At 35.3% G+C, this 26,567-nt stretch overlaps 1 protein-coding gene across 3 annotated transcripts in view; it reads left to right on the forward strand.

The window, feature by feature from the left end:
• LOC576873 (G protein pathway suppressor 2) overlaps positions 1-26,567 on the forward strand; it is a 33,890-nt gene that overhangs the window by 1,468 nt on the left and 5,855 nt on the right. Inside the window, exons 2-12 of one of the 3 annotated variants that reach the window (XM_030987218.1) lie at positions 1,247-1,331; positions 3,108-3,256; positions 3,722-3,828; positions 4,864-4,985; positions 5,577-5,650; positions 6,445-6,536; positions 7,022-7,163; positions 16,349-16,618; positions 20,754-20,881; positions 22,286-22,399; positions 23,112-23,198. In XM_030987218.1, coding sequence (XP_030843078.1) covers positions 1,267-1,331; positions 3,108-3,256; positions 3,722-3,828; positions 4,864-4,985; positions 5,577-5,650; positions 6,445-6,536; positions 7,022-7,163; positions 16,349-16,618; positions 20,754-20,881; positions 22,286-22,399; positions 23,112-23,198 — 1,350 coding nt within the window. In that variant the 5' untranslated portion in view covers positions 1,247-1,266. The remainder of the gene's footprint in view (positions 1-1,246; positions 1,332-3,107; positions 3,257-3,721; positions 3,829-4,863; positions 4,986-5,576; positions 5,651-6,444; positions 6,537-7,021; positions 7,164-16,348; positions 16,619-20,753; positions 20,882-22,285; positions 22,400-23,111; positions 23,199-26,567) is intronic. The other 2 variants (XM_030987219.1, XM_030987220.1) reach the window with 2 other exon arrangements.

A 26,567-nucleotide genomic window follows, 5' to 3' on the forward strand; every position in this document is an offset into this window, starting at 1 on the left:
GTCCTGCAGCTGCCTAGACAGAAAAAAACTAGTGCAGTAGTCAAACGTTTAACCGTCCGGTATCCAACCGCCTATGGCGGATTCCGTTTTCAATTGGACGGTTTCGTTTTCCTGTTTTGTTTTTTTTTTAAATATTTTTTTAAAGTTTCGATTTATGCCCCTCCACCTGGCACTATGCCTGGCAATGTCTCCCAGCTCAGTAATCTGTGTATTGACTCACCACTCCAAAACTAGAACAACACTCCCAATTTGTTTGTCATCTTGGTTTGAAAGTAATCTTTGTAATAAGGTAGTCTACAGAGCAAATGGTACAAATGACTGCAAATATCTATCTTTTACACATGGAGAAGTTCCACTTTGAGCATAATAGAATAATAACTGCCAAAGTCCTAGATGTGCTTCATGAATACCTTTTGTTTGCCCTCTTGAAAAGAATACTTCCACCTGCGTATCATAGAATGTACCGTTGGTGCAGAAATGAATAATGTTACATAACTTTCATGAGCGCATATCCAGTATTCATCTCTGTGGGTTTTACCTTTTTGGTACAAATGACCTTTATCTGCCCATTTGCAGATTGTATCTGTAAACTGGCTTATAGATTTCAATATGAAGTTTATAACAATAATTCGTCCAACTTTTACACACGGCATACCACAAGGTTCTTTCCTAGGTCCTCTACTGTTTTTGATTTACATTAATGATCTTACACATTCTTCTAAAAACAACATTGTTATTATAATTTGTGACAAGTTCACAATCACAAATCGGCGCCTTCAAATGCACCTCGCAGTTAAATGAAAGTCCTTCCCACTTTTTCACACGACCTGGCCTGCTTTTAAAAAAAAAAATTGTTTAACCGAAAGCCGTCCGTTTTTAACTGGCGGTTAAACGGAATTGGAGATATCTGTGATGTTACTGCACTAGAAATAACCATCTAGTATGGGGATTCTTTGATTAAATTGATATTTGTCAACCTTTCCCATATATGGTAACCCTTGCATGCACACAGAGAGAGGGGGGGGGGTACTGATAACTATAATTTTCCCTCAGTTTTTCTTAATTTATTTAACAGTTTGATTAATAAAAATATGATCAGAAAGAAAAAAATATACAAGACTCATATACTATCAAAAGATAGGCGATCACACACAGATTGAAGCTTTGGAGTATGGTCTAGCATTGTGCATGTTGTGAGTGTGACATTTGTTTGATCATGAAAAATTTCAAATCATCAAATTATTAGAGAAGGAAGATGGAACTTGGATGACAGATAGACTTGGAAACTTGACTGCAGATCTCTGCATTTTTCCAGTACATCCGGTTAAAAGGTAATAAGCCATAAGGTAATAAATGAAGACCAGGTTTGTTGTGTACATGTGTTACAGGTTTTTGTGTTTGTTTATTTGTTTTTTTTGTTTGTTTTTTTGTTTTTCAATTTATCTATTTTTTTAAAAATGTATTTATTTATTTTTTTTTGGGGGGGGGGAGGGGGAGGGGAGGCAACATATGGCAAGTCTGTTATTTATTAATTATAATGTCAGACTCTTTTAATTGTCTTTTTCTGACTACAGTTGCCATGAATAATTGATGCCATTTGATCTGTGTGTGATTACATTTACATGGGTCCATGCTTTCTTGTTGCACCGGTATAATTGTAATATTATTATAAAGTTATAATCTTGCTTTCAATTAGTTTTAATTTTAAAAAGAACATATGTCAAAAAAATTGTTTTACCACATCCTTGTCATACTAAGAACTGCCAAGAATTATCAAAATTGTGACAAATGATTAGCAGAGTTGACCTTATTCCCAGTAGATCTTATTCCCAGTAGATCTGGTAATTTTAAAGTAAGGTAATTAAGTTAGAAATCAGTCTAATTAATGTCAAAAATATGTTCCCCACAACTTTATGCATGTGAAGTTTGAACTTCTCCTACCTGAAGATTTATGGAGTCAGATAAAGTCTGAGAGGCAATGATCAATTTACCCGTATTTACCAGGTTATTGAAATAGTGAACAAAAATGGCAGATATGGCAGTAAAGAAAATAAAATCAATTGCTGAGAAGGGTCTGGACATCTGTAGAGAAGATTACATCCTAAGACTAGGAGTGCAATCTCCATCTAAATTCTAGTTTTCAGTGGATGAAACATATTTTGCCAAAACCTAGAGAATTTTGCTTTCATTCGGCTGTTCATTGTTTTTTATGTTAAATACAGTATAAAATTAACTTTCAAAATCAACTTTCAAATTCCTGAAAGCTTTATGATAAGTACAAATTTTGACATCCCAAATGTTATGTCAGATTAAACTGAGTTTATAAACTTCCTTTTTTGATTTTACTATTAAAAAACAACAACTGTATGTTAAAAGCAGATTTACCATATATGAAATGTAGCACTAAGCAGTTAATTTTTTGAAAATCATTCATTGATCGTTTATTTAGCAACATGCACAATTGCACAAATACTTCCAGCAAGTAATGCTGCATGTTGAAATCACTAAAGTAAGCCCTGTCGTATGTCTGTACACTATGTCTAATATAGCAAGAGCCATCACTGGGTCATGCGGCACAGTTTGAGACCACATACTGGGACTCTTTAATAGATTATTTTGATTTATTGCTCAAGAAATATTCTTTATATTCTGGAGCAAATATATAAGAAATGATGATTATGATACACAGAAATGAGTTCATGATCCACAGAAATAGATTGATAACTTTTTAAAAGTTTACAGTTGGTAGTGGTTGTGGCTTTACATCAATTTAACAACTCGTGAATTTGTCCTTGAACCCATGATTTGTGAAAATATCTTTAGCCAAAAATATTGGCTTATAATGTGGTAACACATTTCTCATATTTTAATTTTCCACTGTAGCCAACTTCCTATAAAATCCATTCCCCTTTAAATATACATTGAGTCTACAGGGAGTGAAAGAATCGACCAAGAATTGCATCTTTGCTCTGACTGGTGGGTTTACCGATACAAATTGCCACTTTTGCCAGATGGGGTAATATGGCTAAAGAGGTGAAGAACTACATTGGTAGATAAGCATATTTAAACTATCACACTTTTCCTTTCACTCCTCTCATCCCCTCCAGATTGCCAGCAGGGCACTCTACCGTTGTCGTGGCGAACAATCAAAATAAATCCACCATGCCTGCTTTGTTGGAGAGACCCAAGCTAAGCAAGGCTATGGCTTCAGCTCTTAGGGTTCATGTCGTCAAAGAGAGAGAAAGAAAACGGCAAGGTGAGTGCATTCATTCATCTAGGGAGATGGGAAGATGCATGTATTTCCTAATCCTAATCTTGAATATTAACATTTTAATTCATGATGAAAGCATGCTTTTCATTGTCATTATATATGCATTGTGCCTGCCATGCAAAATTGGTTTCCCTTTTAATGTTTTTAACAGATATGTTAAAAAGTCATCTAAGGTCAAATGATTGTGTCAAAGATCAAAGATGATCTTAATGGTACTTAGAATTTGATTATATCAAATATGTGAAACTAATTTGATAATCATAGTGATCATAGTTAGGCATTAGAACAAATTGAATATACGTTTATCTAATATATATTCTCCTATGAAAAATCTGTGATTATTTTTTATTCTAACATTTCTTACAAAACTTTGTTGAGGACCTGTATGATTGGGCATTATTCCATAAGAAACAAATTGAAATTGACAGTTTAACATACTTTTATTTACAGAGGAAGAAGAAGCAGATAAGGCGATTGAACGAAAGAAACAAGAACAGGAGAGATTACGGAAGAGACAAGAAGCAGAGACGCTGTCATTAGAAGAGACAAAAGAACAGGTACATGAACATTTGCTTTTGATGATTTTCAAATGAGTGTTTGGCAATTCAGCTGTAGTCGTAAGATAATTACACAGCATAGTATATCATCATTTTGTCACGAATAACTTTTCAAAAATTCAGATTATCAAATTTATGCTTGCTATCATCATTATCAATAGTGATCTGTCAGTTTATGACAGGTTCAGTGACCCAAGCAAAATTGTATATCAAGTGTCTCTCCAAGTTCCTCGGTCTTGAGCCATCTGTTTCAGCATTTCATACCCTGTTGCTCCACATTCTGTAATTACATAGTCTAGAAAGCCTTTACGAGGTCTTCTCCTTTTCTTCTTTCCATGAATACGACCTTCTATGACTATGAGCATCAAGCCCTTATCATGCCGCATTATGTGTCCAAGCCATTTCTTCTGTCTTTCTCTAATCGTTTGAATCAGCATCCACTTTTCTTGAGCTCGATGCAACACCTCTTCATTCGAAACTCTGTCCCTCCAAGACACACCTAGTAATTTGCGCCAGCACCACATTTCGACCGCCTCCAATCGCTAAATGTCCTTTTTAGTGAGTGTCCATGTCGCTGCCCCATACAACAGTAAACTCCATACTAGAGACCTCACAAGACGCTTTCTCAAACTAAGGTCAATATTGTGGCTCATCAGGATAGCTTGTCAGTGAATGAAGGCAGCTCTTGCCAGAGCTGAGCGCAAGTTGACCTCTTTGGCAGACTTGCCATCCTCAGTCAGCACACTGCCTAGATACTTGAAGTGGTTGACTTGCACTAGTCTGTTGCCATCATAGGAAAGTGAAAAAACTACCGTATTCAGTTTAAAAGATTTTTGAAATGGAATGGCATGAGATGATGCTTCAATTTTTTGCCCGTATTCATTACAAACAAAATATTTGAAGCTAATCCAACTTGAGTTTCCAAACTTTTTTGAGGGGTTTATAGATATGGGCTGTTTGAATGAGTGAAAGAGTGGACTCTTGTCATTTGTTAGAGAATTCTTAACCATTTTATTGATTTTCTTTCATTTTCAGGTCAACAATATGGAGGAGAAACTGAAATCCCTACAGCAAGAGAAACATGAGCTTTTCTTACAACTCAAGAAAGTCCTGAATGAAGATGAGAATAGGAGAAGACAACAGGAGAGCAAGAAGAAGTAGGTTTGAATTGCAACCAGTAGAGGTCCACTGCTATTGTGTTGATTTTAGAACCAAATTTGAATGTGTTCAAACATGTGTGAAGAATTCATTTTGTGAGATGTTTCCTTCTTTTGCAGACAATTGAAATGAATAAGCATATCAGCTTCAAGCATGTGGCAGTAAGGAACATCTAAATGTAATTTTGTTTAAAGACGCTGAAAACCATTTTGTTTCCTAATCAAAGTATGAGATCATTCCAATTATGCTCTATGAGCTTTACTTATGCGAAAGTTTTATATTGATGCTGGTTTATATTTCTACAATAGTGGGTGCCTATATAAGTTAGAAATGTCAAAATAATGTCACTCCATATCATGGTATATGTGCAAGGAACTTGATGATTTAGTAATGAAAAGGACACTAACTGTCGTTTCTCTGGGTTAGGAGCCAGACATTATTTTGGACTGTGTATACCATGCCCATGTTAGTGTTGAGCCTTGATGTAGGAATTTAATCAAATTATATCTATAATTCCATATTTTAAGCATTACTATTACTTATCTGTGATATTGATCTTAATTTTCCATTTTTTGTGTCATTTATTGCAGTGAAATGCTTGTTGCTATGAGTCAGTCTTACCATCCCGCTATGCAGCTACCAGGCCCTCACATGCTGGTACAGAGTAAGTCCATCGTTTGCACTCTTCACATCACTCCATGACATCATTTGGTCATTACCAATGACAAGATTAACTTGCATCAACGTGGTTGCTGAAAGGCCAAACACACCTAAGGTCGTCCAGCGATCAGTTAGGAAAAGACACTTGTCTACCAAGGCAGGTACTCCCAAAGATCATGGGAGATAGAACTAAATGGAAGAAAAACCCTTGTTAAATCAGTGGGAGTATGCTGGACCCAGTAGTAGTAACTGGGTTGAGTACTGGAATCTGTCAGTAATGTGTTAAGTTACAGTTGTTATATTTTTGGTTTGTTTTAGGGTTGAAGTCCAAAAACAGCACAGTCTATTCGGTGACGGTATAACCAGGGTTATTTTCATATTTGTTGCCTATTTTAAACAAAAGTGAAAACAAATTTTCGAACATGTCAAAAGTATTTACTACCTGGAAATATCTGTTATGGCAGTTTTAGGATATTGCCAGATTCCAGACCCAAACACTTGGTGACTCAAGGCCTGTTCTTTTCAGACCTCATATTGTACAGATTATAGGTAGTTCTTATGGATTCCTTATTATGCATGAGCCTCTACAGGTTCAGCATGTAAAAAAACCAAGGAGATAATAGGTAAGCCTGTCTAGTATCTCCTTAGTAAAATCAATGGGTATCTCTGAATACAATATATCAATTGATTTGAAATATTTTGCTTTAATCAATGTCTCATTGCACATGGGTGTTATCATAGCATGTATGCTTAATGAGAGTGTTATTCTTGCCCTTCTCCTTCTTTCTCCATGATCAGGTGGAAGTTTAGCAAGGCCGACCTTGCTGGGAGATGGACCCAAAGGGCATTACTATCGCGGAACCCAGACTCCTCCCTCACAAACAGTTCAGGTTAGTTTACTTAATATAACCCCTATCCATCACTCAAAGCTTGTGTATCACATGGTCCCTAATTTGATATTAGTCTGACACCAATGCAGAGATGCCAACTGTTCCTTATTTTGCCATATTTGTCAAAAATACTGTTTTTTGCTCTTAAGAATACTTTTTTTGTTGATGAAGGTTGGCATCTCTGCCAATGTCCTATTGTCAAAACGTTCCTCTCCACTTGCTGTTCTTGACCAAGGAAATGTATTTCATTTGAAACCTCAGGGTACTGAAAGCCTTGTTACTGATTTGCCTGATACCCTCACAATGATAGTTTGACAGGGATACTCCTCAGGGAGTGGAGATGGTTCACAAATGTAGTGACTTATGTAATGAGAATTTAGAAAAAAAAGATTGTCGTTTATTCGTTTTTGCTCATGAACCATTCACTAATTATACTAATGTAATGCTAATATTGAAATGTTTCTTGCATTTTTGTTCTTTATTAGCAGAGTGTGAAGCGATCTAGAAGTCCATCGCCCCCTGTGGTAGACCTGTACCCTAAACATCACATACAAGGCAGCCATTATCCACATGTAGCTTATACGCAAAGCCAAGTCACTCATGCTCACAGCCCATACAGACAACAAGGTATGGTTTAGTAGTCTTAGAATTCAAATTCAAATTGTATTGATTATATTTTATAGATGATCAAAGGAAAAAAAAAAAAAATTTTGGGGGGGGGGGGGGGGGAGGGGGGGGGGGGGCATTGGAACTGTACTTCAAACATCACATATACACATCTTCATAAATGCAGAGAGCCAAGGCACTAATGCTCATCGCCCTTATGAGCAACAATGTATGGCATACTTTATTAGTCTTGTGTTTAATCATCTAACAAGTTAGGGGGTTGGTCATTGGCTTGGGGTTTGGACCCTACAATTAATTTAAGTAAAGACTTTCAACTTTGAGAGCTTAGAATCTCAGTGGGAAGGGGGAGTATGTGTATGGAATTCTATGGATTTGAAACCACTATTTATTTATTTATTTAATTTATTTATTTATTTATGCATGTTTACAATTTCACAATTCATTGAAGTTAACATCACATGAAAAATTAATATAAGATGACAAATCATTTTCAATTTTACAATACATTTGAATTAACTTCACGTGAAAAAAGAATATAACATTGTTTTATCAAAGACAAGTTGCAACTTATATACAGTTTGAAGAATAAACACACAAAGGTGATGAAACATAAGCAAATAGAGCTTGAATCGTTACAACACCTTTCAAATATATAATATATGACAAATAAAATTCCTAAAGTTTTGTTGTGAACTATTTACATTATTTACAAAGTTTTAAAAAAAAGAAAGAATTTTTTTGTTTTTTTGTTAAGCCTAGTAACAAAATTATGTTAGATTTAATTAGAACTGATAAATAGATTATAATGTAAGTAATATCTTACATCTGTGAAATGATAATACATTTTAGTGCCCTTTTAAAAGAGTTTGTTGATTTTATATTTCGAATATCATTAGGTAAAGAATTCCATACATCTGGACCTCTGTGTCTGATTGATTTCTGGGCTAATGTAGTGTGAGGATTGACCACATGTAAATTCGATGACTGCCTTGTTGAATACGAATGAACCATGTTATTAGGTTGGAACATTGAAGATAATGACGTAGGTAATAATTTGATATTAAAACGGAACATAAATATGGCAAGTTGGAGGAAGTTAATATCATCAATCTTTAAGCATTTCAGTTTAACAAATAGTGGGGTAGCATGGTCACGATAACCAGCTCGGGTACATATGCGTACAGCTTTCTTTTGTAACAGAAGAATATTATTAGTCACACACTTGGATGTTGCCCACAAAATATTACAATAAGAGATGTGTGGTAAAATTAGACTATTATATAGCATAAGTAATATTCTATCAGAAACAAAACATTTTATTCTATACAGTACGCCAATATTTCTGGAGATTGGTGTAACAATATGTTTTACATGGTCGCTCCAGTCAAGTTTTTCATTGATATAGACACCAAGGAATTTTGTACATGTCTTTCTCTCTAAAGAAATATCATCTAGTTTAATATTAAGAGCAAGGTTGTCATTAGATTTTCTACCTCTAAAATGAATATAATTTGTTTTAAGAACATTGAGAGAGAGCACATTACTTTTTTTTTTCTTTCTCATGTTTATTCGCCTGTACTTGTACTTGGAACTGGTGGGGGGGGGGGGGGGACGTACAAAATATAACCACCAGCTCCATATTCCACTCTTAAGTTGACCTCATACAGTCTTATTACAATGTAGGCAATTTTTTTTAAAACATTACCAAACAAAAACAAAAATAGACAAGACAAGACAAAATAGGTACAATTTACATCGAAAGTGAAAAAATACAGACAGAAGATGGTTCAGCATGTACCCAACAGGTCATATTACATGTATGTAGAAATACCCTATATTAAATTTAAACAAATAAAAAAAGAGCGTTTAATACCCAGAATATAAAGCATACACATCATTTAAATATTCAAAAGATCCCATTTCTTGTTCGAAGAGTCAAGTCTATCCCGACCAAGGGCAATTTCTTTTTCGATAGCACAACTTAGTTTTAATTTACAAATAAATTGATACATGGTAGGCAATACATGTATCTTATTATATCGACAGCAATACAGATAATACTTGGCATGAATAATTACAAAATTAAATTTGTCAAAAGCAGGATCCGTGATACCAAAAAACCCATCTCTGTTGGTAATAGTAAAACTGTTGTGCAGTTCTTTGTGCAGTATTTCCTGCACTTCTAACCAAAAAGAATGAGCAATTCTACAGTCCCCCAAAAAATGTTGCAATGTCTCATCATCAATTTTACACAAGGAACAAAGTTTTGAATCAATAAATTTAATATCAAAAAGAAATTAATTCAGAGGGAGATATCGATGGAGAAATTGAAATTGAAAATATCTTAATTTAGTGGACAAAGTTGCCTTAAAAGAAAGACGGTAAATAGTAGTCCAATCCAGGTTTGCCTCATTCATGTGGATGGCCCATTTCCTTTCTGAATTTGGAGTATTGAAAATACTATTAACACAAAGTTTTTGAATGAATCTGCAAACTTTACTAGCTTTACACATATCGCCAATTAACTCATTCTGCCAACTGTTGTGGTTCGCTCTATCAACAGCGATTTTAGATTTTTTTCCAAATAGACGGAATTGCATGGACCAAAGAAAAATAATCCATAAAATTACATTTCACCCTAGGGTAGTTTACAGTGAACTGATTAAAAGTGAGTGTGTTACCATTATCCTGAAGTAAATCCTTATAGTATTTAATACCATTGTTATACCAATTGTGGTTATATTGGGTATTGTTGTTTATTCTGATAGAGGAGTTATTCCAAATAACCTGGTCATGATAGTTATTGTTAATTGTTCTATAAGCAATTGAACACCATGAGCTGACAGTATTCCTAACAAACATAGTATTGATTTTGCCAATACCTTTTTCAGACGGATTCATATTACAATACCATAGGAGGTTGCCACCAAGGGGCCTCAAATTGTAATCAAAGAAGATTTTCCATTTGCCAGTATTTTTAGAGTCAATAAGGCGCTTCACCCAAGCAATTTTAAGGCCTTTAATAAGAGAAGAAATATGGCACATACGAAGACCACCCTCCGAATAATCACCAATGACAGTGAGTCTCTTAACTTTCTCCGGCTTCCCAGACCAAATGAATTTATAAACCACGGCATCAAGCTCTTTAATGAATTGAGCAGGGGGGTCAGGGAGGACTGAAAGAAGAAAGATAAGTTGGGAAAGGCCAAGAGATTTAATTATTGCAATTTTACCCAGTGGAGTTAGATCTCTACAAGACCAAATTCTCAAAATATTCTTTAACTTCTAAAACTTTGGGATAAAATTCAAATCGAAAAGATTACTGAGGTCCGCATTGAAAAAAACGCCCAGGTAGCGCACCGGTCCATTAAAAAACTTCATTTTAAGGGCACTGATATCAGGAGGATCATCTTTGAGGCACCCTAGTGGCATAATATCAGATTTGTCCAGATTAATTTTTAGCCCAGAATAGATTTTAAACCTTTCTAGAACAACAATAGCATGGTGGACAGAGGCAACATCCTTAAGGTACAAAGTTGTAATCAGCATAGGAGTTGATAGTTACAGTAGATCCTAAAATCTCAATACCCTTTATATTGATATCATTTCTGATGGCAATACTTAAGACCTCCCCACAGATTATATAAAGATATGGGCTAAGGGGACAGCCCTGGCGAACACCGCAGAACAGATTAAAAAAGGGAGATGCATTACCATTATTAATTACACATGATGATTTATCATTGTAAAATATATTCACCCAGTTAATAACATCTTTGCCAAAATTTAAAAAAATCATTGTTTTAAAGATGAAAGGCCACTCTAATTTATCAAAAGCTTTCTCGAAATCGATCATAAACATAATACCAGGCATGTTGTTACGAGATAAATGATCAACCATATCCCGTGCAAGGCGAATATTCTCACCTATGTACCGACCTTTAAGAAAACCAGTTTGGTCACCACTAATGATATTATGTAAAACATTTCTGATTCTAAAAGCAATGCATTTAGAAACCATTTTATAGTCGGTATTGAGGAGCGAAATAGGTCGCCAGTTTTTCAAAGAAGTTGGATTCTTATCCTTTTTGGGAATCAAATTAATAATACCTCTCCGTTGGTCAGGAGAAAGTTTTCCATGCTGAAAAGCATAATTAAAAGAATCAACAACAGTTTGGCCAATATCCTTATAGAAAAATTTATACCATTCGGGTGGAATTCCATCAGTGCCGGGTGTTTTATTGTTTGGCATGGATTTCAAAACAGCCAAACATTCCTGCAAAGTGATAAAACCCTCACAACTATCTTTTTGAACATCATCAAGTTTAGGGCACTTTGTGTGAGGAGGAAGCATATCTTCTGTAATATTACAATCAATCGGGTTGCATGAACTGTACAGATTCTGATAAAAAGACATTTCTTCAAAAAGTATATCTTTGGCATCAGTTAACACTTTTCATCTTCTGTCACTAGTTTAGTGATTACCTTTTGTCGTTGGTTCCTTTTCTCCAAGTTAATAAAATAACGAGAATTTTTCTCTCCAAATTCGACACATTTAGCACGTGATCTTATTATACAACCTTTTGTTTTATAACTATACAAAGACTCCATATTCGTTTTACATTCATGAATGTCTTTTGCAATATTATCACAAGGGTTATTAGAAAACTCTTGCTCAAGTTTATTGAGCTTCTTTGCTAAATCAGACTCATATTTCTTGCCGCGCTTTGAAATTTTCGCTGAAAATTCAATGGTAACCGAACGAACCTGACATTTCATAAAGTCCCATAGTATACTAGGATTCATATTAGCATCATTCTGTTTTGTTTCAAGAATACACTTCTTAATTTTGTCGACATAGTCATGCTCATGGAGTAAAGATGAATTAAATTTCCAAAAACCTCGGCCTCTTGCCTCATTGACTGGAACTAAATAAAACTTGATAAGAGAATGATCTGATTTAAAACCTGAAGAAATTTCAGATTTATTAATTTGGGCATATAAATTGAAAGAAACTAAGAAAAAATCAAGACGGCTCTGAATTGGTGGATTAAAAGATCGCCAAGTAAAGTGTAATACATTTGGGTGTTGCTCTCTCCAAATATCAATCAAATCAAGGGATTCCATCATATTTTTAACCTGACGCTGTGTATTAACTTTAGTGTACCTGCTACCACCTTTTTTATCTTTTAAAACATCAAGAATAATATTAAAGTCCCCACCCATCACAACAGATTCACAAACAAATTCTTGCAGATTTGTTTCTACCTCTTCAAAAAAAATAGGATTATCATTGTTATAACCATAAATATTAACAAGGGTGAACTTTTGGCCTTTAAGCAAAATATCAAGAATCAGAATTCTGCCATCATTGTCATGAAATTCTTTATCAACATGAAGGTTACAATTATTGGTTAAAATACAAACACCTCTACTGTTAGAGGTACCATGAGAAAAATAAATATCATCACCCCAATCATCCCTCCAATTATTAACAGAATTTACTGTACTATGGGTTCTTGTAAAAATTGAAACAGGATGATTTTTGAGCCAGAGGAAAACCTGCTTGCGTTTAAGAGAATTGCCCAAACCTCTCACATTCATTGAATAAATACCAACATTATGATGATCATTCATTGAAAATGTTTGTTAACTACAGCTTTCAAACAGCCAAATTGATCAGGATTCAATGATTCACATTTATCTAAAAAACTGTAGAGCCTGTTATAAACAATTCGTTCCAAAACTTTAAAAAAGCTAGGCAGTAATGAGATTGGTCTATAGTTAGAAAGGACCATCACGTCATCTTTTTTATGAACAGGAATCACCCTTGCCAGTTTGAAAAAAGAAGGAAACACTCGGTTCATCAAAGAGAGATTGCTAATGTGTACAAGAGGCGTTAGAATTGAACCAATGATCTTTTTCAATAAAAATGTACTGATTTCATCATGCCCAGAAGAGTGACTGTTTTTTAGCGATCTCACTACATTGAGAATTTCAATGTAATCTGTTGGTTTTAGAAAAATAGAAGTATTAGATGGTTCATTGTGGTACTGTGTGAAGTTGGTTCCATCTTTATTTATCATCTTGGCTTGATTTAGGCCAACAATGACAAAATAAGTGTTATATGCATTTGCAATATCTTCTGCATTTGTTATTTCTTTATTACCATGAACAATTTTTCCTGGAACTTCATGTTTTCCTTGCTTGAATAAAATATCCTTTACAATTGTCCAGGTAGATGAAATATTGCCATTTGCACTTTCAAACCTCTTAGAGTAAAATAAACGACGTGAACATCGTATAATTGATGTTAATTTATTTCTATATTTCTTGTATTTTTCAACATTATCTGGTGATCGTTTTTTCATACTTCTTTTATATAGGACGTTTCTTCTTTTTATCAATCTAAGTATCCCTCTAGTAATCCATGGATGATTTCCTTTTCTCTTGTCGTTTAATTGCACATATGGAAAATGTTTATTAAAAAGATAATAAAACTTATTCCAAAATACTTCAAAAGCACTTTCTACATCGTCACAAACTATAACATCATTCCTATTTTCCGAGAGTAAATCTTCATTCAGACAAGAAACATTTTCATCAGCAATTTTACGTTTCTTTTCAATTCGCCTTTTTGTGTCACATCAGTTTTGTGGTCAAAAAGTAAGCAAAACACAGGTAGATGATCTGATATTTCACAATAAAACAGACCTGATTGAGAAAAGCCTTTAGATATTTTTACGAAAATATTATCCAACAATGAAGATGAATGATTACTAATTCTGGTTGGTTTATCAATCATTACACTGAATGCATTGGAATCTAGAATATTTCGAAGATGAAGTGAACTTGGACTATTATTCAGTAAATCGATATTAAAATCACCCATAACACAAACAGATTTATTGAAAGAGTTGACAGTTGACATGAGCAATTCTAAATCATTTAAAAAGTCTACCATGTCTGTGCTGGGCGGTCTGTATATAACGCAAACAATAAAATTCTTTTCATTAGGAAGATCAACTTCAATACATAAGAGTTCTGCAGTTTCGTTTTGGAAAGAAATATCATGTCTGGGCTTAAAAGATAAAGAATCCGCGATATACATTAGAAGTCCACCGCCCCTACCACTCGACCTGTCTTTACGTATTTGTTTGTAACCTTCTAAGGTATATAAAGGTGGAGATTGAGGATTTAACCATGTTTCGGTAATGCCTATAACTGAGCAATCGAACTGTAATGATGATAACAGGATATTCATATTTTCATTATTCTTACTTAGACTCCGAACATTACAATGTAAGAAACTAAGAAATTGTGTTTGTTGAGGTTGATCCTTTACAGGATTAAACTCATTAGGTACGTAGTACCTACAGTCAATATTTGGTTGTAATTGGTAATCTTCATTAGTCATTTAAGGATGAGAGTCTTGCAGCATTCAATATTTTGGTTGAATATAGTGACAGCATAAGTTGACACTGATTGGGGAGGCAAACTTGCCAAAAGAGCGAAATAAAATAAAAACAGAAAAGATATGAAACATATGAAATAATAATCATCGTTAAAGAATGTTAATCGTAAATATTGCCTACTTTATTAACTTGTTGATATCGTCTACTTCAACTTCTTGATATCATCCTTGGTATGGATGATGATCGCAGGTTCCTTCTCATCTTTCCTTACGAATATCTTGCCGTTGACGGTCCACACGAACTTGAAGCCCGCCTTCTTCCTTTCGACATTCACGATTCCGTGCAGCTCTTGGGTAACGCTCGTCAGGTTCTCATTGACGTAGAATTTGTTTGCACTGCCATGAACACTGATGTCCCTGGTTGTGACATTCTTCAGCTTTTTTCGGCCATCGTAGACTGCATTCCTTGCTCTGTGACTGTTAAATCGTACAATGATGGATCGTGGTCGACGATCTGCCCCAGCCCTTGGAGCGCCCAGCTGATGCGCAATGTCGATGTCACTCTCCTTCAGTGAAGGAGCAACACATTGGGCGACCTTCAAAGCTAACACAAGAGGACTCTCTTTTCTGCTCTCTGGAATTCCCGCCAGCTCCAAGTTTATCCTCCTATGGTACTGGTCGAGGTCATGTACCTTGTGATGGAGGTCGCTGACCTGGTTATCCAGCGACTTGTTCTTAGCCTTCAGATCTTCGTTGTCTTTTTCCAACCGTCGTGTCGTCACCTTTAGTTCCTCGAATTTTTCATCCAGGAAGGATAGAGAGCGGACGATGTCTGTCTGCCCTTCCCTCACTTCCTGAATGGCAGCCTCAAGCAGATTCAACTTGCCAGTCAAGGCGTGCGAAAGTGTTTGTAACTCCTCCTTGAAAAGAGAGATGATATCGGGTTTGCTCCCACAAGGCCCAGCTCCTATTTAAATTCCTCACTTACTTGCGACCTGGTTTTCTTCGGCATTGTTACGTCATGCGTCACTGAGATGGCGTATTATGGATTTTGTCTAGATGCGCTCTTCTGCGCTTCAATAGTTGTGCGCAGTATATTGCGACTTTCAAAAAGAAAATAGAATAGCTCTATTGGAAAAAACTATTAAAAAATACAAGTTTTTCGAAAATATCACAAAATCGTCACCTCGTCATTCCAAGATGGGTTTAGAATCTGAGTCCTGGTTAGAAAAGCTAACACCCGATATAAAAATTAGCATGCATAGTCCATTGCATTCTGTTAAAAATCAGTCATTACCGGGAGCTCAACAAAACACGTCCACCCAGGATGAAGATGAATAATTTATAAGTTACTTCCACGCAAAGAACAAAATCAGTCTACGCGGTTCGTTTAGGCAACATGGTATCATGATACTTTATTAGTTAATATGATATGAAAGTATTTACCAGTAACAAGATACAATACATTACAATATTCACAATATTTAGAACAATGTGAAAACGTCAAACAAGTTTGTTGTGACAAGAATAAGGAGGAAAAATTGATACAATGTAACCTGTGTTGTGGTGGGGGGGGGGGGGGGGTGAATAAGCAAAGTGATTGTGTTTTGGATGGGATATTAGAACCTTTTCATTAATTCCAAAGTATGGTTATGTGCATTTATACTGTTGTCCAAGATGTTAATCCCAATTTTCAATTTTCAATTGTTTCCCTCTTAGTCTAAAAGTACCTGTACACAAATATGTTTTCTTCCCTTCCCCTAACCTCTAGGACACATAGCCTACACGACAGCTCAGGCTCCATCAGCCTCCTTCATCAACCAATCAGCGAGTGGCTATCCTCCAACCCAACAACCGGTCCACGCCAACTACGCCTCCAGCAGCCAATCAAATCCTAACAAATACCAGGCAAGGGAGTCCGCTTTTAGTTCCTATGGCAACCACTTTGCGACGGCGCAGAAAGGCATTGCAGAGCAGATCTCTCAGTCCTACCAGCAGCAACAACAACAACAACACCAGCAACAGCAGCAGCAGCAACAAAGTGAGTCAATGTTCAACGTTGAATGGGCCAGGTTCATTTTGATTGTCTCTGTCAGGATTCTTTCATACATAATGAAGATACTTGACAATTTGCTTGTAGGTGGAACTCTTTTTGGTATGAATATGCCCATGAAATGTTCATATTTTTTATTATACATGTACAGCCCTGGAAGGAAATACTATTTAAAGTTCATGTAGGGGTATTAGTTATGTAGTAGTTATATCACTCATGTAACTAACCAAACATTATATTTATTTGTATTTCCATGAATGAAAAAAGTTAAATCATAATTTGCTTTTGTTGCCACCTCCCCCCCCCCCCTTTCTTAGCACAGAAATAATATGAGAGAAGTTTTCAATGCATAAAAGTTCAACAAATAATACATAGATTGTTGCAGTTTAATTTTATAAACCTTCATAGACTTGAAATTGGATGAATGTTTTATCAATTATTTTTGCTGTAACAAAAAAAGTTCAGCTTTATTATTATTGGGCTTATTGTTAGGTTCTAAGTCTTATTTCAATATTATTAGGATATCTTTTCCTGGCATGTTGCTCTTGTCACAGAACACCAACAAATTAAAGAGTTTTGTCTTTCAAGATTGGCTCATGTTCTGGCATCTGTCTTCCATCTGATTTCAAACAAACCCATTTTTGTCAGTGTCAGTTTGTTGAACTCCTGTTAAACATTGATTCATAGACTGTGAATAGTACAACTCTGGGGAAGTTTTCTTCATCTCTGTGATCTTTCACCCTCTTGTTCCCACATGTCCTAATCTGTTAATTATCATACATGGTATTTCTGCCAGTGAAACATGGAAGGTAGAGGAGTCATGGTCTAATGGATATGTCGCTGGACTGTGAATCACATGGTCCACTGTGGCGCTATTGTTCTTTGGCAAGACATTAATCTACATTTGCCATTCTCCACCCAGATGTAGTTATTGGGTACCCAGTAGGAAGAAATTGCTTGAATATTTGAGTGCCTTTTCATGGTAGCTCGGTAACAGCTGGAGTAAGAATATGATTGCCAGGCCCTTAGGGAGTACAGTATTAATACTGATGAAGCTTCTATTATTATTATTATTTTTAAATGTAAATATTTCTGTCACCCATTTGGGCTCATCTGCAGTAAAGAGATTATCTTGGCACACCTGAATTATTTGAAACTTTGTTGACTTTGCTCCAAAAGACATGATAACTCCAAAAAGTTTGCTCCAAAAAGTTCATTTAACTTGAATGTATTTTGATGGTTTTGTTCAAGGACAGGATATTTGTTGTCAAATTTGTCTATCCTTTTGCCATTGTTCTATAGAGGAAATATATTAAAGCTAGAACATCAGTTTACTTGACTGGTAATTTGTAAATAAATAACTGCATTTAAACAATCTTTTATTGCAGACCCTCAATAAGAAAATATTGATTAATATAGTTTACAAACAAAGTCAAACAAATTAATGAGAAGAAACAAAGGCAATAAATAGGTTTACTTATTGCATAGGTATTATGTTAGTCTTAGTCTCACATAAGAATGAACAGAATTATAAAGGATATTTCCAGTGTTTCTGATATTAGGTCATGATAAGAGAGCTACATTGTGTTGATTTTGCTGGCTTACTAAAAAAAGGAATGATAAATAAAATTTAAAAAATCATAGAATTTTTTCTTTCTAAAACAGTCCATTCTTGATATCATCCCACTATGGGTAGACCCATATGTCATTTGAGAACTATCATCAGGTGTTTTATTTATGTGTGAAAACTTGTAGTTATTCAAGGACCATCGTGAAAGAGAACAGAAAAAGCATGATTGTATTTACATTTTCATTTTTCATTATCATGTCATTGTTATACATTGTTAGTCAAGTAATTCGTCCAAATTAAGCGCATTGTTCATTTCACGTTTTTTGTTGATCCTTATGACATATTTAGTTTAACCATACTTTTCATTTCACTTGTTTTGTAAAGCACTTAGAAAGTAAGAAACTGTACTTGTATACCAGCGCTATATAAATCTTAATTATTATTAGTATTATTATTGATTAAAGTTGGCCAGGTATCGAAATGAACTGTTGTTTTCAAGGTTGCAGGGTATACAATTATGTCTGAATTCCTGGTAATGTCAACAGCCAGTGGCATCATTCTGTTGATAAAGCTGATCTTATTTTTTACATGGATATGTTCTTTTTGAGTCACATGCAACATCACAGAAGTCTGGACAAAACAGAGACAATAGGGGCATTTACACTACAAGCAAATATCCTAGGTTTTTAAACTCACATTCTGGAGTTTCGTTGGAAGTTTCCATAAACAATTAAATGTTGAAATACCACGGAGTGTGATGTTTTTAAATTCTAGCCAAAATTCCGCTTTTGTAGTGTACATGCTTGTTCAGATATAGCGTGGTAAAGCTTCCGTGTTTTGTTAGTGTGCTAAATAATGGCAACTGCAGGCTACAAAGGACTTGCACATATTTACTGAGCTCTGTGTTAGATACAGTGTATTATACTTCAGATCATCATTAAGAAAATGCCCTGGTTTTGTTGCGTCATGTTTGAAGGAGCCTTTAATGTACGCTCTCCAAATAACAGTGAATTATTCCAGTTTTTGCACACGTGACTCTCCTCTCTCCTGCATGCAAAGGAGTGGAAAGTTGCGCATGGGAAACAGTCTCCAAATACCAGAATTAGCAAGCACCAACAGGTTTTTATGGGTAATGTAAAACACCCCAAAATGATGGTTTTTCAACAACAACAAAAAATAAATTTAAAAGTGTTAATGGCCTAATTTCCACGACATCTTTCCCACGTTCCCACATCAGTTGTTGTATTAATTAGAAGAGCAAGGATACCGTCTCAGTTTTGCTATAGTCATCCTTGATGAAACGGATGATCTACCCAGACCTTTACCCTCTGTTCAGACTAGCGATTTCAATCATTGAGCTATAAAAACCGTATGGTTATACAATAATGTTTTTTTTTAGGCTAAACATCATAAACATGTAAACAAACGTTATTTAGCGCTACAGAGGTATGAGCATCATTCCAAACAAAATACTTGATATAGAATCAGGGTCCGCTTCTCATGTGAATGTCTTATTGTATGAAACCGGTAAAACTTATCATGCGGGCGCAATGATAATTGACCAGCTGTCTTGTCAACTCACCTCTTCTAAAAAAGTTTCTTTATACAATACATTTCTTTGGATGACTGTTCACACCCCTTCCATTAATTTCCCCTCGTGTGAACAGGCTAACGGTCTTCCCTGTAGGAGGAAACAGGAAGTAATTGCATGGTGACCTTTCCAGAATTTAGTGTTGACTTCCTGTGGTCGTGGAAGACTGTTCAGTTTCCATCCATCTCTGTTTGCTAATTTTATGCTAATTTTTGACATATTCGTGAGGATGTGGATGGTTGCTATTTAACAAGATTAGTTGTATTTTAGTAGGCCTTGCTCTGCTTCAGTATTCACAAAGAAGTTGCGTTGGTCTTTAGAATGACCAACCAGTTAAAGATAAACAGTTGTGAATTATTTCATTAATGCAATAAAACCTGTCTATAAAGGCCACCTTAAGTGGAAGCGGTAAAAAATGATCCCTGACCTTTCTAAACAGGTTCTGCAATACATATGTCCTTCTTTTTAAAAGTAGGCAGTGTAAGGGGACATTACTGTAGAAGCACTTAACCTTTTTTGAGAGGTGACCAGTGGTAACTATGGCAAGTTTGACTGTGTAGTGTTGAAATTGGATGCTTGCCCCTAATACCTTAGTCTCACCAACAAGACCAACACCAGATCAAAAACAGATTTATAAAAAACATTACATTACTGATGGAAACTAATCTGTCGTTGTAGAGTCGGTTTGGAGCAGGTTTTATGAGGTGACTAAAGTATAAGTAAGAAAGTTAGGAACTTTAGAATCAGAAACATATGCAGGGTAAAGTGTGTTTAATTCAGTTTTACAAATTTCATGGAAAGTTAATTTCCCTCACATTAACAGACAGAAACCATGATCAAACCAGTGCGGGATATCCCATCAAAGCAATTTTTCTACAATGGATATGTGACGTCATTTATGCATCAATATCAGAAGCCAGACACAAGGAAAGTAACACTTTGTAAATTTGCATCACTCACAGGATATTTGCAAGGTGCCCCTTCATCCAGCCTGCATTCTGCCTCCCACCATGGAGTGGAACAGTCCAGGAAAGCCAGTAGTGAAGGTGATGACCAAGGCTACTATCAGGCCAAACTCCAAGGCCAGCAGGTAGGTTGAATTCATTATTTTCTGAGGGACAAGGAATAATGGATTATTCACCTGGTGTGGTTTGCAAGCCCAGGCTCTAAATTATGGTAGAAGTTGTCTCATGGAAGATGAATATTTTGAATCTCATGTGAGAATGCTCTTGATGGATTTAGGCAAATGTAGAAGGTATTTTTGGTATTTAAAATAAATGCTAACCCTTTCACTCTTTGGCAGACATTTTGATCAAATATATTGAACTAGTATAGAGCATGATTAGCTATTCAATAATAGAATATGGTACTTCACTGTACCAATAACTCTAAAATCATCACAACTTCATGAGTGATTTCATATAAATCCCATACCATTGTCACCATCCTTAGTGTTGTTCCTATTTCCTTTTGGTTTGTTTTCTTTTAACCTTGTTTTCTGTAGTTCAATAGTATCTAAGATGATTTGTCTTAAATTGCAATGCATGTGTGAAAAACAAAAAACCTCCATCCGGCGGGGGAAGGGTGATGAGTTGCCCCCCCCCCCCCCCAAAAAAAAAAAAAAACATGTTTTAAACTATTTAAAATCAGGATTAAAAACAGGATGCCAATTAACAGGAAATGTACCACTTTGGAAGGAATGTTTGGCTGAGTTTCAAAATGTTTCACAACTTGGTAAAAATGGCTGTATTCCATTTTTGCATGATGAAATAATAGTATATTAAAATGATGGGAATTCTGTTTGCCTTTGTGTTTGGAGGTCCTACATGTGTTACAAATTAGTACCATCATACATAGCAATGTGTCTCTAGACTCTCTACTGAGAATCTGATGCAGACTCTCACCATTTCACTTGTATGGCTAGACACATAATGTATTGATAGAGATCCTCTCTCCACAAGCTTTCCTGTCAAGCTATCATCTACATATTCAAATTTTGTTGTTGTAACATTTTGTTTAATTTATAAATACTGGTATACATCATATGCAAAAGAGTATTCCATAGGAATTTACTCTTCAAGGCGGGTTCATGGGGTCTCCCAAGTTTGAGAAGAAAGATGATTTAAGTCTGCAGGTTTGTCTGGATGAAGATAATGATGTCCATTCTGACATGTTTCCTTCAATATTTGTACCCCAACAAATATGCAGTAATTTTACATTTGTTCGAGTGACACTAGCTTTGGGCTTAATTTCATAAAAACTATAATGTTGCAATTGGGTAATAGGTTAGGTTTAGGGTTAGGTGCTAAAAGAAGAGTGTTTAGTCCAGGGTATATGGTGGGTATTTTATTAGTGTAGGACATGACCATAGAGCAATGGTGACTGGATCATGTGTGACATACAACAAAATAGGAATGATGTTTTAAGAGAGACAATGTCCTTTTTGTACTAGTATGGATCCACCCAATGTCTTTTTTTTTGGTACACTTCACAGCATCTTCGTCAGCTGAATTCTGGTCACCCTCAAGCCATCCATCATCCAAGCAGTCATCAACCTCTGCTAACACAAGGTCAAGTCCAGGCTCACATACAACCTGCGCAGACAAAGGTATGTGCGCACAAACCAGACCAGTTACTACTAAAAATTCTTATAGACCAGTTTACATCAAATTCATCTTCGTGTAGACCAGTGTACATCAAATGTTTATCGACCAGCTTACATCAAATTCTTATTGACTAGTTTACATCAATTTTTATCGACCACAATACAAATGTATTAAAGTCATCTAAGCAGCAGCGTCATCTAAGCAGCAGCAAATCAATTTGATACCCTATTTGGCTCTTCTTACAGGGATTGCTATTATTACCAGATATCATCATTTTGAGTTAATACCTGAAATTGCTATTTTTCATGATTGCTCTGTTTAAAGCCTATCTGCACTAGTTTGGCCAGGAGGGATTAGACTAGACCTCCGTGCATGGTCACTGGCAGGTGATTATCTTTAATCAAATCAGCTCTCAATTAAAGAAAAAGGGGATCATGGGGGACCAACGGGTAATGCTTAGGCATTGTTTGCTATATATAGGGCGCAAGTAGCTACAAGAAGTGCAAGAAAAGTTACTTGATATGAAAGCTTGCTGGGCCTTACTAGACACTGCAACAAATAACGCAATCCTCATTCTGACTATGGAAATAAAAAATTATGTAAGAGGGTGAATTCAATTCATTTTTTTCCCTCTTTCAAGTAGTATTAGAAGGTATTTTTGAAAGTGCTCATAAAATGAAATGAATATACTTTCCATGCCCTCCTACTTTGCAGCCGAGTATCCCCACCTCGTTTGCTACTCATGGAAGAAGGAAAACAGACTCACCTGTGTATCACAAGAAACCAAGCCAACAACATGGGGTAAGTCAGAATCATTCTTATAGCCTCCTGTGTGTTAGCTCATGAATCAACAAAGCACAGCTGCCAACCATTCCGCTTTTGCCGGAATTACTCTGTTTTTTCCTTTAAATTACGGTATTACGTTTTTTCTTCATAAAATACTTATTTTTTTTTTAATATTTATTTATTTATTTTTATTTTTTTATTATTTTTACATACCGCACGTCAAAAAACTGCCCTAAAATGGTGATTTGATCACAAATTCAATAGAAAACTAAATTTAAAACATACTTCAAAAGAAAAATATTTTCAACAAGAATGAAATGCCGATAATAACAAAATAACCACCAAAAAAGCAATTCCTGCTTGTATGGAAATAAACAGCATGATGAATGAACATTTCTGCATTGGAAGTGTGTCGCACGTGGTTGTAAGTTTCGTTTTTATGAATTCCTTTTTTTTTTGCTTGAAATTCCTTTTTTTTTGCCATCATGATTACTTTTTTTGGTCGCACAAGGTTGGCAGCTCTGACTAATGAGAGAAGGAAAATGAGCAAGAAGTCCACAGCTTTGTGCAAAGTGTGAATGTGAGGTTGCTCTTCTCGGTCAGATAGGATTTCCAGCAAGTACCCATTTATTGGCTTAGCTTTGGTTTCTCCAAACAATAGTCTACCGCATCATGAAGAAATTACAATTATTTTAAACCATTATCTCTCAAGAAGACTATTCCATTACCAGATTTCAAGTAGTTTTAAAGGTACTTTCTAAAGTGTTAATAAAATGAAATTAATTTAAAGTGTTGTACACGTAGATGACAAAGTATTATAGAAAACACAAACACTTTGTTCTTTAGTCCTGTTCATGTGTGTTTTGTTGTTGTTGTTGGAGTGTAGAGGCATTCTCTGATATGCTGTACACTGTACGGTCCGACTGATGTGCTAATGAGGCTTACAGTGAAGATTTATTCCGCATCTTGTTTGTGAATTTCACTGCATGCGCTAAACTGAGCCTGATTTTCAGTGTGATTTTGCAGCATTGAGCTTTTCTAGCGATAGAGAGCATTATCTTCAGTTGTCATGGCACAATGCAATAAATTCAGATTGTTAAGAATCTGAATTTGCTCCTCATTTCTATATCTAAGTTAACATAATTCATAATTTTTAAAGTATTGTTTTCACAATATGAACTGAATGTAAATTTGCAACTTTTTCATCAGGGATTTTGCTCAGTGGTTAGTGTGTGTGGTTCCTGACCCACCTATACCAGCAAATCTTATAATTTGAGTGGTTTATCAGAGAATTCATTTCGGTGTAAGAAATATGTGTAATTGAAGTTGACGCAAATTTGTATTCTTGGAAAAAGTTTAGCCTAAAGATATAGAACATTTAGATTTAATCCTGAATTAGATACTTAAATAATTTTAAGCTGGTGGTAAAGTATGCCTATTGCATGAATTTAGTTTAATGTCAGGACCAGGCTGGCTCTCCCAAGGTGTCAGGGGTGGTATTCTGAAAACCGTTATATCTGTTATATTGTTGTACCCTCACCTGATCCTAACCATTACAATAATATTGATATTTTGAGTATCTTTTTTGCCACTAGCACTTTCCTCTCATAATATCCTTATCCAGTGCATGGTCACAAGTACATGTAGGGCGCTTACTGGGCATAAAACTGATTCTAAGGAGTGTACACGTAATTTACATTATAACGATGCGCACTGGAATATAACATAATGAGATAATTGATTCCTTTTCTGAAATTTTTAATATTTTGGGGTTTTACCTCATCTTCCATGGTATTTACAACAAAACTTACAACTGCTAGAAGCTTCTGTTTATCTCGGGATGAGGGCAACATTTCTAGCTCAGGATCAGACAGTATGTTCGACTAGCAAGAATGAGACCTTCTCATTTTTGTTGATGCAAAAGTAATTTAATGGTGAAAAATAGCACTGGAATGCAAAGAAAATGAATCTCTTTTTGCCATTTGATATCTAAACCTAAATATCCGTTCCCAACACCTCGCGGATATGATTTTTATGCCTTGGCAAAATGAGTGACTCTGAGAATAAAAATCACAGATTATAACAGCCCCATGCATTGCTCATTACATATACATGCACCAATTTTTTTATTAACAAAATATGAATAAATAAGACTCAGAATGGACAAAGAATGGAGGAATTTTCAGTCATTTTTTACTTTGTCATATTACATTTGAGAGATGGACTTAGAAAAGAAAGAAAAACAAAGGGACTTAACTTTTTGGGCAAACAATGACAAGCGGTGCTGTCATGGTTTAAAGAACTTATTTAGCTACTAGGGGCAATTCTTATTGGCATTAGAATGGCAATTATAAAAAAAAATAAGTAAGTAAAGCTCACTCGTATATAAAATGTTCATTCACAACATTCATATATGCTGGTATTTGATAAACTGGGGGAACGCCAGTAAATATTTATCTTATTTTGAACATGCTTGTCGAGTGGATGTGGCCGCCTAAGGGAGACTTTACGAACCCTTTTACAGCCCCATGGTAGTTTAGCCCCATTTTGTTTGTTCAGTATATGTGTTATTGATCTGAATAGAGTCAGTCATAAAAATTCCAATCTTCTTAAGAAATCTTTACAGCCTGAAAAAATTCAAAAGCATATCTACGTAATCTATGAAAAACTGGTTCGGAACATAGCCAGTTTTATATCTTTATTGTCCCTGGCTTTAAAATGCTTTTGAAAAATGGAATGCTTGCCCGAAAAAGAGAGCGAGATAAGTAAACAAAACGTCCACTCAAAATCAGATTTATGGTATTAGCTCTATCAAAACTGTCCATGGAATATGACTGAGAAATCACATAGTAACTGGTCAATGGTCCATGCATAATGTGTTTACATAAAGCGGAATTCTGAGCTTATCTCTATCCAAGATGCAACCTTTGTGGAGTGTTTACTGAAGGAAAGTGAGATATTTAAACAGAACCCAAATTCCAGGACAGTAGAAGATAATGACCTTCTTTTCAGTTAAAATTCTTCAAATATCATACAAGTCAAGTTTTCTACTCCACTGTCTAATCTGAAATATTGTAATATTTGTAGGTGTTGGTAATTTTCACATGACTTTCAACTCCAGTGGAATGCATGTGTTTGACAGATGAGTGGAGCCATATTGTTCTGATTTGTGAAAGTCTTAAGGGGTAGCATAGATTGATGTTTCAATCACTTTACATAGACTTGTGTATGGTATCAAATTGGAAGATTGGTTTATCCATAAAGCTTTTTTCATCGTCATGTCTCAGGTATACATGTAGAAAGCACAGCTAAACCACTACATGTATCAGTTGATAGATGAGCCAATACATGAATGATTGAAGGAAGGAATGAAGAAATAGATGG

This window comes from Strongylocentrotus purpuratus, unplaced genomic scaffold (assembly GCF_000002235.5).
Source record: "Strongylocentrotus purpuratus isolate Spur 01 unplaced genomic scaffold, Spur_5.0 spur5_scaffold_16, whole genome shotgun sequence".
Lineage (NCBI taxonomy): Eukaryota > Metazoa > Echinodermata > Echinoidea > Camarodonta > Strongylocentrotidae > Strongylocentrotus > Strongylocentrotus purpuratus.